Source organism: Epinephelus fuscoguttatus, linkage group LG4, assembly GCF_011397635.1.
Source record: "Epinephelus fuscoguttatus linkage group LG4, E.fuscoguttatus.final_Chr_v1".
Classification (NCBI taxonomy): Eukaryota; Metazoa; Chordata; class Actinopteri; order Perciformes; family Serranidae; genus Epinephelus; species Epinephelus fuscoguttatus.
In genome coordinates this window covers 46148451-46160754 of record NC_064755.1, presented here as the reverse complement: position 1 = coordinate 46160754, position 12304 = coordinate 46148451, and the positions used below count along the sequence as shown (strand labels likewise).

The window sequence follows — 12304 nt, the reverse complement described above, 5'->3', positions numbered from 1 at the left end:
ATATAATGGCTACTTTTTAACCAACCATCTTCACATCCTCATTTACTTGAAATCAAAATGGTTTTATTGGTATTGTAAACATTTTAAAATTTTAAGCAGTACATCTCAAGGTAAAAGTCATTCATCTGCCAAATGTGATCGACTGTTCTTCCTCAGTCTGACTATATGGCCGTTCCATACGGGGTAATGCTGCCAGAGCAATTATTAGAGTCACTGCATTTCTGCTTCAGTTTCCTCAAATTCCTGGAATTCAGTATATGTCCCATCTCCAGACGGATACTTGGGCCTAGAATAGAATAGAAAGTTGTTTGCCATTTGTAACAAAAACACAAACATATTACCAGGTCACAGTTCCTACACTTCCACTTCACTGATTCAAAGTTCAGCAGTCTTCCAGTAGCAGACGCCTAGATACTTCGTGTCTAGGCTGGTGTAACACTCACCAGCTCTGTATTCCTACCTACAACCATAACAACTATTATTCTGGCGTATTCCACCACTTAGCATAGTTACAACGCACAATTGTTTTGGGAAGATTACTGTGCCTAATGTACGTAAGTGTTGATCAAAGCTCAGATCTGGCACCCATACAATGCAAAACCATTTTTGCACAGTAAGAAAACTTACTTGTTAGAAAGTGTACCGGCGGGCCCCTCTGGTTCTGAGTTCCGACTCCAGTTTATTCGTGGCGATCTGAAGAAGGTTGTCAGTATGCCTTCGTTGGAATGATTTGCTAGGTCTGGGTGGTCGACAATGCAAACAGGCTGCTCCAGTAAAGTTAGATCATAGACATCGGCTCGAACAGATATGGTTGTATGGCCGCTGCCGCGCCATAGAAAGCAAATTCTTCATCATCTTGGCGATACATAATTTCGCTAGACTGGCTGCTAAGAAGAAAATACTGTGAATGATAGTAGCTACTCAGCTAACCAGCAGCAAGCCACAACTCACACAACAAATAGTGGAGGCAGAGCGACGTCACGCCCTGCGACGAGCGCTAGACGGCAGGAAATGAACAATGCAGAACGCGGTTTATTTGATTTTGGTTAAAATCATCTTTTGAAAACAAATTTTTGGAGAGAAACTAACGCCAACGTTTTGAAGCTTGCAACTATAAAACAATTTTAAAATATGTTTGGTGCCCATACGTTAACATTAAAAAAATAATGAAAATTTGTACAAAAAATAATATCTTTTTCCAAGAGCTGCAGTTGGATGGATGGATGGTCTATAATGGACTCACGTAGTGAAACTGGTCCATGGAGACAAGCATTGATTGGGACTGGCCTGGCCCTTTAATATAACATCTCTATATGAGTTTAATAGAAAGATGAGTGTCTGTATTATTGGTGATTTTGAAAATCATATCGTCGGGCTTTCTAAATACCCTGGTATCCCATAATATTGTACTCTCCTTGAGTATTTCCATTTCCTGTTACTTTCTTTATACTACTTCACCACGCTTTAAAATGAACTCATCAGAATCAGCATGTTTGTTTGTTTTTTTTTAAATTTTGCACAATGAATGAAAATTACATACATTGAAAAGTATTGTATTTCATGTCTCCATCTGCTGGTGGGCCATCACGATAAGCGCGTGCATGAATAATACAGTAGCTATGTTTCCATCCAAAAGTGATTTGAATCATTGGGAAATGCGCATTAAAAGAAATACGAATCCTGTGTGTTTCCATTAAATGTACGGACTTTGGTGAAAACTACGAACTTGCACGATTTTTCCGCAGAACCGGACACAAAACAAGTCTTCTTCTTCTTCTTCTACGTTTTCTGGCGGTTGGCAACCAGCTTGTAAATGCATTACTGCCTTCCCGACCCGGAGTGTGGATATCACCATGGAGAGAGGTGCGCTACATCACACTTAATTTGAACATAACTGTTTCCATCCCCCGTTTTGCGAATCAACATTTTTTTCCAATCAACCAAAACCCAGCTAAAGCGAGCGTATTTTAGTTTGTGCGAATCAGGGGATTTTAATTCAAATTTTGGCGTTTCCATCCTAATCTTCCGATGCGATACTTCTAGATGCGCATCTAAACAGGCTGATGGAAACATGGCTAATGTTAACTGTACTACAGACGAGACTTGATGCTCACTAAAATTAGGTAAGTTGTTATATATCGACAAAAATCCAACATGGTGCATTCCTAAAATATAATCAATAAATTAATGTTGTATAAATATAATTTAAGATAACACGTTATTGATCCCCAGAGTTAAATTCACAAGCTAACCAGCAGATATAGATTAATTCAAATTTAGTTCCAATACACTCAAGCACTGTACACATTAATGTATAACGTTAGATCCTCCAGTAATTATACGGCCTACCAAAGCCATCTATGCATGATGACTACTTTTACTTTACTTAAGTTTAGGCTACTTTGATAACAATATATTTGAACTTTTACTTTGAATTTAGAGCTCTGACTTGCTACACAGTATTTCAACACTGTGGTTTTGTTGTTTTTACTAAAGTACGTTACACACGATGTAAGTAACGTTACTTCCACAGTAGTCCATAACATTAGCGACGCAGCCAGCAAATAGACACAGCCAGTAACGCTACAGCACTGAGCCAGTAAATACACAGAGCCACTGCGGGACATTTAACCAGCAGCAAACAAGCTAGCAGACAGACAGACAGACTCACCTCATTAGAAGAGGCCGTTGTCCTTCGGTCCTTCACGGAGGTTTGTTTGTACAAATCCACGTTATTATGTCCCGCTGAACTTGTTGTTTTGTGGCGGTTAGAGCTCCGGTTATCGCCATCTTGTTTAACGGTAACTAGCTAAAATACGCTAACCTAGCTAAAGTTAGCTGTCAGTAGTTAGCCAACCATCCAGGTTGATTTTTATAAAAAGAAACTGTCTTTAATTAGCTTCAAGTTTGTTTTCTAGACCCATCACAGTTTTCCGGTGACTTACCGGTGACCACGTCATCGTCCCGTTTTACTAATTAACGGAAGGTAACGTTTCACCGGCTTCTCTACCTGAACGGGAGGGTGCACTACCTTTTCTCACCGCTGTCGTTGACTAACACATATCTGCCGTTAGAACTAAGAGAGGCGCTGTTTCACCAATTTGAAGAACTCTGAAAACTGGAGAAGAAGAAACTGTTAAAAGACAAACTGAAACATATTTTAAAAAATAATGAGTGTTACAAACAGTAATGGAGGAAATACTGAAATGTTTTACTTATGTAAAAGTAGCAATACCACCTGAGATTAAAGTAAAAGTACAGAAATGTTGCAGCAAACATTTACTTAATGTATAAAAGCACACAAGCTCACTTCAAAGTGTTGATATATTATTCATGATTATTATTTATTTATGTGGATCCCCATTAGTCACTACCAAGGTAGGAACTACTCCTCCTGGGGTCCACATGAGCAGACATTACATCATAGTGTAGTGTGTTTTGTGCAGTTTACGTATAACACTGATTTGTGTGTTTCTTATCACCGATATGTTTTTATATATTGCGTTATGATTTCTTCTACTGATGCCTCCTGTTTGCACCATTCCTTTGCTGCTGTAATGTTGCAAACTCCCCCGCTGTGGGACGAATAAAGGATTATCTAATCCTATCTCGTCTTATCATATATAATGGTTATCTAATCTTCAAGCTGCGATGTGTGATTGTTGCACAGTCAGCTGCAGCAGTCCACTTTTGTCATAGAGCCTGGGGGGGTTTGAAGCCTCCTCTAAACAGCCAAAATATTCACGTTAGCTCAGCTTGATGTGAACAAAACTGGTGGGAAAAAAGTACCAACAAAAGGAGGAAGTCAGTCTGTCCAGTCTGTGTTACTCCTCCAGCGCTGCACAAACATTACATTCATTTCTGATTTTTCAGATGATTATGATCATGATTAACTAATAATAGCTATACACTGTCAGGAAATATTGAGAAATAGCCATCATCATCATCATCATTATTAAACTAAACAGAAGTTTACATATACAGACATGTGCTTATTTACCACAGTGACACTGGATTCAACAGGGTTTTTTTTTTTACTGTTTACTGTTATGTGGAAATCAGCTGTCAGCAGAAACTGACAGTAAAAACTCTTTTATTGTCATTTGCACGATGCTCCAAACAGACTGTATACAGTAGCACTGATACTGATTTAAACTCTGTCACTGATGTCTACTGATGAGAATGAGTTGAGTTTCCTGAGTGAATCAGAGCTGTTATGTCTTTCACAGATGGACAGACACCTGTCGTACTGAGACAATGACCCCCAGTCAGCAGGTCAAAGGTCACAGAGCCACACAAACACACTGACCTACTTCTGAAAAATATAAACTGATAGATCATATAAATCTGCATCTTTTTTATGACACAAATACACTGAGGTACCAGGGAACTTTTTGTATTATTATTATTATTATATTTTGTATTATTATTAACATTATGGAAGAGATCAACATTTGTAGTGATATACACAAAGGAAGATATCAACTATAACACATATAAAGTGAGTATTTAAGATATAAATTATTAATTTGAGGCAACAAATTGGGTACAATAAGAGGATGAGAGTTAATCAGCAACAGTTTTCAAAATTGAATTAAACGTTATTCATATGATGCAGCAAATATAATCAGTAAAGCACAGCAGCACTGAAAGACAGTAATAATTTACTTTAAGAAGTAAATGATTAATTGATTACTAGATTAATGGATAATGAAAAAGTGCAGTTGTAACATTCACACCTTAATCATGTGTGTGTGTGTGTGTGTGTGTGTGTGTGTGTGTGTGTGTGTGTGTGCACATGTACCGTGTGGTTTACTGCAGTGGTTTTCAAACTTTTCGTGCCCAAGACACACCAAAGGGCGACACTTCTGTTTATATCTGTGCCCAGTAGCCTCGATAACGAGTCTCGTCACTCTTATCACAAGATAAATATTTGTTTTTATTTACTAATATCAAATAATACTTATGAAATATTTATTAACAAATGATTCAAGAATTCATTTTAAGCTTTTTAATATTACATCAAAGCACCAAAAACACATCTGTTTAAACAGTAATGTGAGATCATTTAAGATAATGTGATGTGTCACACTCTTGTAATTCCCACATGTGAACGTTGACAAATAGGTTCCCGTAAAGGTTTTGTAAACTGAATTTACTTACTTATGGGGCAAAAGGCTGCAATTGTTCACTGCCACTGAACCCTGTCTCGTGCTTTGGCCTGTGCCGTCTCCTTTAGCTCCATCATCACTGTCCTTCGCCCTTTCTGGTAGGGGGCTGGTAGAGTTTGCCTCTTTATTGGAAAATGGGTGTCCACAACATAGTGATACAGTCAATTAAAAGTTCATTCATAACTTTTTGTATAGGTCCAGTTTGATATTACAATTATGTGTGGTTATCACAAACTCCCACGGCACACCATTTGAGAACCGCTGCTTTACTGCAACTTAACAGGAGGTGGGTTTTTTTTTTTAAGTTAGCTCGGCTGCAGATACTCTAACATTTACAGGAAGTGCATTTCATTATTGAGAGGTTGTGACAGCAGAGGCCGACCGCCTCTGATTATCAAGTTGGACTCCTGAGGTGATGTTACGTTTGTTAAGAGACATGTTGTATTGTCATTTATCAGTCAAAAACAGCACTGGTGACAGTTAAGGACTGAAACATTTGCTGCTGTTTCTAATCACTTTTTATTATTATTTTTGCACGTTGAGCACCCGTCTTTTTTAGTGCACGAATGTTCTAAATAAACTGAGTTTTTTTCTTCTTCTTTTTTTGCATTGATCTCAACCTGTGAACCTTTTTTTGTGGCTGTCCAGCCCAGTTATATTGGTGTGCAGATATCTCCTCTGCCATTTTCTTTTGGTTGTTCATTGTACCGACACACCCAAGATAAAAAAAAAAACATGTTGCCTCAAGTAGGCGCAGTTTCACAGCAGCCCTGAGACTCAGTCAAAAACAAAACTGAATGTCTCTGGGTTTCAGACTGTTTGGTGACTGTTTGGTCACTCGGGGCATTCTTCCCTATTATTTGACATCTTATAGATTGAACAGTTGATAGATTGATTAAAAAAAGGAGGAAATAAGAGATAAATCTGAAATAAAGGTAAAGCTCAGGCAAGCCAAAGCTGAGGACCCAATAGGCATGTGTAGCTAAATCAAAATCAAACCAAAGATAAGAACAGGTGACCGCAGGCTGAAGATAAAAAGGTGAATGATGACGTCCTGAAGTCAAACCAACACAATAAACCGTAAACTGTGAACTTAAGTGCACACACACAAACCAGAGCTGCAGTGTCAGCAGTCCAAACACTGGTGGAGCATCTGGAAACTTCATCCACTTCCACCTCTGACACTGCTTCCACCCTCCAACCCCCCGCAGGCTGCAGGCTGGGACACTGCAGGGTGGAGGAGCTGGAGGGGACAGCAGCCAGCCTGAAGGGACCTGAGGGAAGTGTCCGGGGGGGAAACTCCCACGAGGGACAAACGATCCTGCCATGTTACTGAACAGGACGCCACGACCTGGAAGTCTTGTTTTCTACATCAGACTCAATGTGGTAGACCAATCTCTCCACAGCCGCCCTGGGAACCCAAAACACTGGCAGAGCACGAGGGAAAGTCTGGGTGCAGAAAGCTCCAGGTTTATACTTTAATAAAGAACACAAAGTCTTAATCTTAAAAACTGCAGTAAAAAATACAATAAAAGGGTCAAAGAGATAATGGTAATTAAAAAATGATTATTGTCAGAACCAAACAGAAAAAAAGATACTGATCTAAAACAAAATATTAAAGTGACATTCAACAAGAAACAAGAGGGAGATACTGATCCATCAGGTGTAGTAATGATGTGGTTGAAGAAGTATTTAGTCTCTTAATGAAGTAAAAGTACTGATAACCACACTGAGTAAACACCCACTGTAAGTCAAAGTCCTGCACTGGCTCTCACTGGACAGGAAAACTGTCACCTGAAAAATGTAAGAACAATACTGACCTCTGACATGTAGTGGAGGAGAAGTTTTATAAAACTGCTTAAAATGGAATTGAATTTGTGCTTAAGTAAATATACTTAGTTAGTTTTCCACTAGCTGGAAGATGTTTTAGGAAATCTGGAGAAACCTTAAATCAGCTTCACTTCCAGTCTAAACACACCTGAGCATGCAGCCTGATTCTCCACGCCCACTCAGGTTACCTCTCCTACACCCCCTCCCCCGAGGTGCAGTGAACGTGAGCTTCAGCAGGTTTGATATTAAACCTGATACCAGCCGGTGGTTGTAACATCCAGTGTTTATATAAAACCAGCAGCAGAACCCGAGGCTGCGAAACACATCAAGCTCAGAGGACCAAACTCCACCTGTTAACAGAGGGAAAGGCTTTACTTCTCTCAGTCTGTAGTTCATTAACACGTATGATGTTCTGAGCAGGCTGGAGTCCGTGAAGGTGTTTGGAGGTTTATTTGGTGTCTTCAGATCTTTTTTTTTTTTTTTCTTCTTTCACTGTTGTGAGCATTTATACTTGTGTGGTGGTGTGTCTGTGTCACTCTGCACTTACACCTCCTAACCACTGGTCGGCAGCGGGGCTTCTGTGAAGTGCTGTAAAGTTTAGTTGATTCTAAACACACATTAAACACACATTAAACATGGCTTAATAGAGACAATGTCAAACACAACTCAGCTTCACTATAACTCGCAGCATTCACAGACAAACACTTGTCTTTATCTGGACACATTTTCCCCACAAATACAACATGCTAACGTTATTAGCACAAGCCTATGGCATTTTACATTGTTTTGTGGAGGCTTTATTATTTTCACAATTTATTGTTTCTTATCTGTGAAATTAAAGTAAATCAAAGCTTTGTTTCCACTGAGGGAAATGGTTTCAGCTAACAAAAATTGCCGTGACGTGTAGTTACATTTCTGAGGAGGTGCACGTCAGGCTGTAGCGTTGATGGCAGCATGGATTCAACGCAGACGTAAAAATCTAGCTTAATTTAGAGAAAACATTTACTGAAGAAAGGCACACGAGGGGAGCAGGAAAATATGAGTCATTAAATCTAATATAAAAAAGTAGAGAAAAAAGACATAAAATAATGCAATTTCCAAAAATAAAATCAATGTATTGATTGAACCAGTGGTGGAAGAACTATATAGACTTTTACTTCAATAAAAGATGCACTACTACAGGTAAAAAGCTTGCACTGAAAATCTCAGCAGTATTGTAGGGGCTTCAAAATAAATAAAGCATCAATATGATCAACGTCAGCCCTTTCCTGTTTAACATGACATGTCAACTCCATAAAGAAATGCTTTCCCAGTTTGATGTGGAAGAACTTGACTGGTCTGCACGGAGCCCTGACCTCGACCCCATCCAACACCGCTGAGATCAACTGGAGCAACAACTGTGAGTCAGACCTGATCACCAACATCAGTATTTGACCTCACTGATGCTCTTGTGTCTGAGTGGAATCAAATCCCTGCAGCAGGTTCAGGAACCAGAAGAGAGGAAGCGGCACATTAATCTCCCTGGTTCTGACATATTCAGCTATCACGTATGAGTGCAATGTCCAGCTGTCCACATACTTTTGGCTACGAGAAGTGTAGCGTGGAGCACTTGAGCCTCAGTCTATGAGTCACATGTGGATGACTGTGGATTCTGAAAGCTAAAAGTTGTTCAAATATCTTCACATTTTTGTGCACTCCAGCGGTCGGGCCAGTTCTCACAGCTTCCTCTTCTCTTTCATCGTTTGGACCTCACACTGCTCTCTGTCGCTCACACACACACACACACACACACACACACTGACACACACACACACACTGACACACACTCCTCTCAGATGGCTTGTTGGTCTGTTGCTGTTCCTGGTTGGTTGGAGCCGGGGACCCCCCACCCTGCCCTGGCTGAGTGCCGGGCTGCAGAGGGCAGGACGGCGCCTCCATTACTTAGAGGGCAAAATTCGCCGGGTTCACGGCTTCGTCTGTGAGTGGAAAACGAGATTATATCCTGCGGTTTGTCTAAATCCACTGACCCGGGGAAAAGAAAATGTCTGATTAAGAGCCTGAAACACCACATTACAGAACATTTGAGGTATTTAAGCGGCCGGGGGGCAGAGCGACGGGCACTGACTGCAGCAGGTGGAGCTTTATGGGGCTGAAACTCAAACATTTTAATGATATAAACAGTCGAACGTATCAATGAACTGAAATCGGACCTTGTTTTGATCAAGACTTTGTGACAAAATAGAAGCAGGAGCACTCTTTAATTAGCAGCAAACATTCCTCCACATCATTAACTAGTGGTGGAAGAAGTATTCACATCCTTCACCTGGTAACAGTAGTAATACCTGCATTCAGAATGTTACTCACAGGAAGTTCAAGTACAGAATTATTAACAGCAATATCAAAAGTAAGTATTTGTCGTACAGAAACACTCCTTTGAAAGAGAGCACATTATATTATTAAATCATTTTACTTAATGTTGTAAGTTGTCAGTGCGCAGCCAATTTCAAGTATCTACTGATGAGTTTAATAGTAAAATATCATCATATACATCATATTTTATGAGCTCCTTATATGTTTTGTGTGTTTACTCTTAATCTGAAAAGTAACTAAAGCCTCCAAAATAAATGTAGTGGAATAAAAAATATAATATTTCTCTGTGAAGTTACAGAGTTGACGTAAAAAGCTGAATGAAAAGGAAATACTCTAGTTAAGTACCAGTACCTCGAAACTGTACTTAGGCCTGTTTGAGTAAATGTACTTAGTTACTCTCCACCGCTGGTATTAAGTAACATCTATCACTGAAGCACCAGTCAACATGTTGATCATGTGTTTAGCATGTTAGCATTGTGAATCTTCAGTGTTGTGAGGGTTAGTTTTAAAATGTCCACGATAGATTACTGAATACATTCCCTCATCTGAGTAAAGTAGTCGAAATTCTCTCGATAACTTTTGGAATACCGTAAAACTTTTTTTTTTTAAGATATTTTTTCGGGCATTTTTGAGCCTGGGGCGGCACAGTGGTGTGGTGGTTAGCACTCTCGCCTCACAGCAAGAGGGTTGCCGGTTCGATCCCGGGTGTGGGAGCCCTTCTGTGCGGAGTTTGCATGTTCTCCCTGTGTCAGCGTGGGTTTCCTCCAGGTGCTCTGACATGTTCTCCCCGTGTCAGCGTGGGTTTCCTCCAGGTGCTCTGACATGTTCTCCCCGTGTCAGCGTGGGTTTCCTCCAGGTGCTCCGACATGTTCTCCCCGTGTCAGCGTGGGTTTCCTCCAGGTGCTCTGACATGTTCTCCCTGTGTCAGTGTGGGTTTCCTCCAGGTGCTCCCACATGTTCTCCCTGTGTCAGCGTGGGTTTCCTCCAGGTGCTCTGACATGTTCTCCCCGTGTCAGCGTGGGTTTCCTCCAGGTGCTCTGACATGTTCTCCCCGTGTCAGCGTGGGTTTCCTCCAGGTGCTCTGACATGTTCTCCCCGTGTCAGCGTGGGTTTCCTCCAGGTGCTCCGACATGTTCTCCCCGTGTCAGCGTGGGTTTCCTCCAGGTGCTCTGACATGTTCTCCCCGTGTCAGCGTGGGTTTCCTCCAGGTGCTCTGACATGTTCTCCCTGTGTCAGCGTGGGTTTCCTCCAGGTGCTCTGTCATGTTCTCCCTGTGTCAGCGTGGGTTTCCTCCAGGTGCTCCGACATGTTCTCCCCGTGTCAGCGTGGGTTTCCTCCAGGTGCTCTGACATGTTCTCTCCGTGTCAGCGTGGGTTTCCTCCAGGTGCTCCAGCTTCCTCCCACAGTCCAAAGTCATGCAGGTTAATTGGTGACTCTAAATTGTCCGTAGGTGTGAATGTGAGCGTGAATGGTTGTCTGTCTCTATGTGTCAGCCCTGTGATAGTCTGGTGACCTGTCCAGGGTGAACCCTGCCTCTCACCCAGTGTCAGCTGGGATAGGCTCCACCCCCCCGTGACCCTCAAGAGGATGAAGCGGTTAGAAGATGAATGAATGAATTTTTGAGCCTTTAATTGATAGGACAGGTGAGCCTGAAGGGGGAGAGAGAGAGAGAGGGAGTGACATGCAGCAAAGGGCCACAGGCTGGAGTCGAACCTGGGTTGCTGCGGCAACAGCCTTGTACCACTAAGCCACCGACGCCCCAGAATACTGTAAAACTTCAATCAAAAGCCTGGTCCCAATTAAACAGGGACTGTCCCTTTTACTAGCCCAGTGTGATTTTAACAAATAAAGACCTGTCTCAATTAGAAGTCTGGTCTGGTTGCACTTCATTTTTATAGCAGTTCTTTAGATGTGTTAGGGCCGTTTCATAGTCGACGCACGCAACACGAGCAGCGACGTGATCAGCACACTTCCTTTCATAGTCAACACACTGAATGCAAACGACACGGGCGACACTTGAAATGCAATACACTGCTCGCACAGTAGGGGGTAGCAGCGTCACTGGTACGCTGTGGCTAGCTAGCACTGCTGTAGCTAGCTAATGCTGCTATTTTATTAGAGTGCAGGGCACTTGAGCTGTCATATAAATGGGGTGTGCTCGTACGAGTTCGCAAAGTTTTTCCTCCTTGTCCACCATATTTCATACCTGCTTCTTCTGTGAATAACAAAAAGCGGTTAATTTCAGGTATGTTGCTTGCACTATCACCCCTGTGAGTCTGTGAGGGTACACTGATGAAAAGAATGAAATACAAATTTCATACAAATTAATCCAAGTTGTGAGGATTGTTTTAACAGGATAAAGTGCTGTTGTGTCTGTGTGTCTGTGTGTCGTGTCATAATGCACTCTCTCTCTGATGCTTTGTGTGTCAGAGCCAGATTAAATGAATGACTTGTAACTGACGTGTTATTTAAAGTCTAATTTTTATACAAGTACTATTCATACTGGCTCAAATAAACAATTGTTTAATTGTTGGAATTAAAGGCCCGTCTCAAATACAGGCCTGCTGACTTCAGTGGGCTACTGACTGAAGTTTGACGGTACTTCAAAATCTTGTTGCTGAGCTCATCTGTCTGGGTCTTAAATTTAATGCCCACATCACCAGACAGTGTCCTGGCTGTGTTTCCTCTGCCACAGTCATGCAGCAGGTGCACTGCAAAGACTTTTAAAAATCGGTTTATGGGAAATACCTCATATGAGTTTTACATGCTCAAACAGCAAACGACTGAAGCTCTGTGTCCACACTGAATCTGTTAAATATGCACTTCTGATACATCATATTTAAACAAACCATGTCGACTGCCAATCAGCTGTGCGCTCCACTCGAGACCTATCCCCTGAAAAGATGGGCGGGTACCTTCTATCTCTCTACGTT

General features: G+C 41.4%; 1 protein-coding gene across 1 annotated transcript in view; it reads right to left on the bottom strand.

Moving 5' to 3' along the window:
• Nucleotides 1–3031, bottom strand: part of LOC125887861 (voltage-dependent calcium channel subunit alpha-2/delta-4-like) — a 174524-nt gene extending 171493 nt beyond the window's left edge. Inside the window, exon 1 of the mRNA XM_049574945.1 lies at nt 2672–3031. Within this exon, the coding sequence (XP_049430902.1) occupies nt 2672–2676 (5 nt within the window). The 5' untranslated portion in view covers nt 2677–3031. The remainder of the gene's footprint in view (nt 1–2671) is intronic.
• Between the last annotated feature and the right edge of the window lie 9273 nt (nt 3032–12304).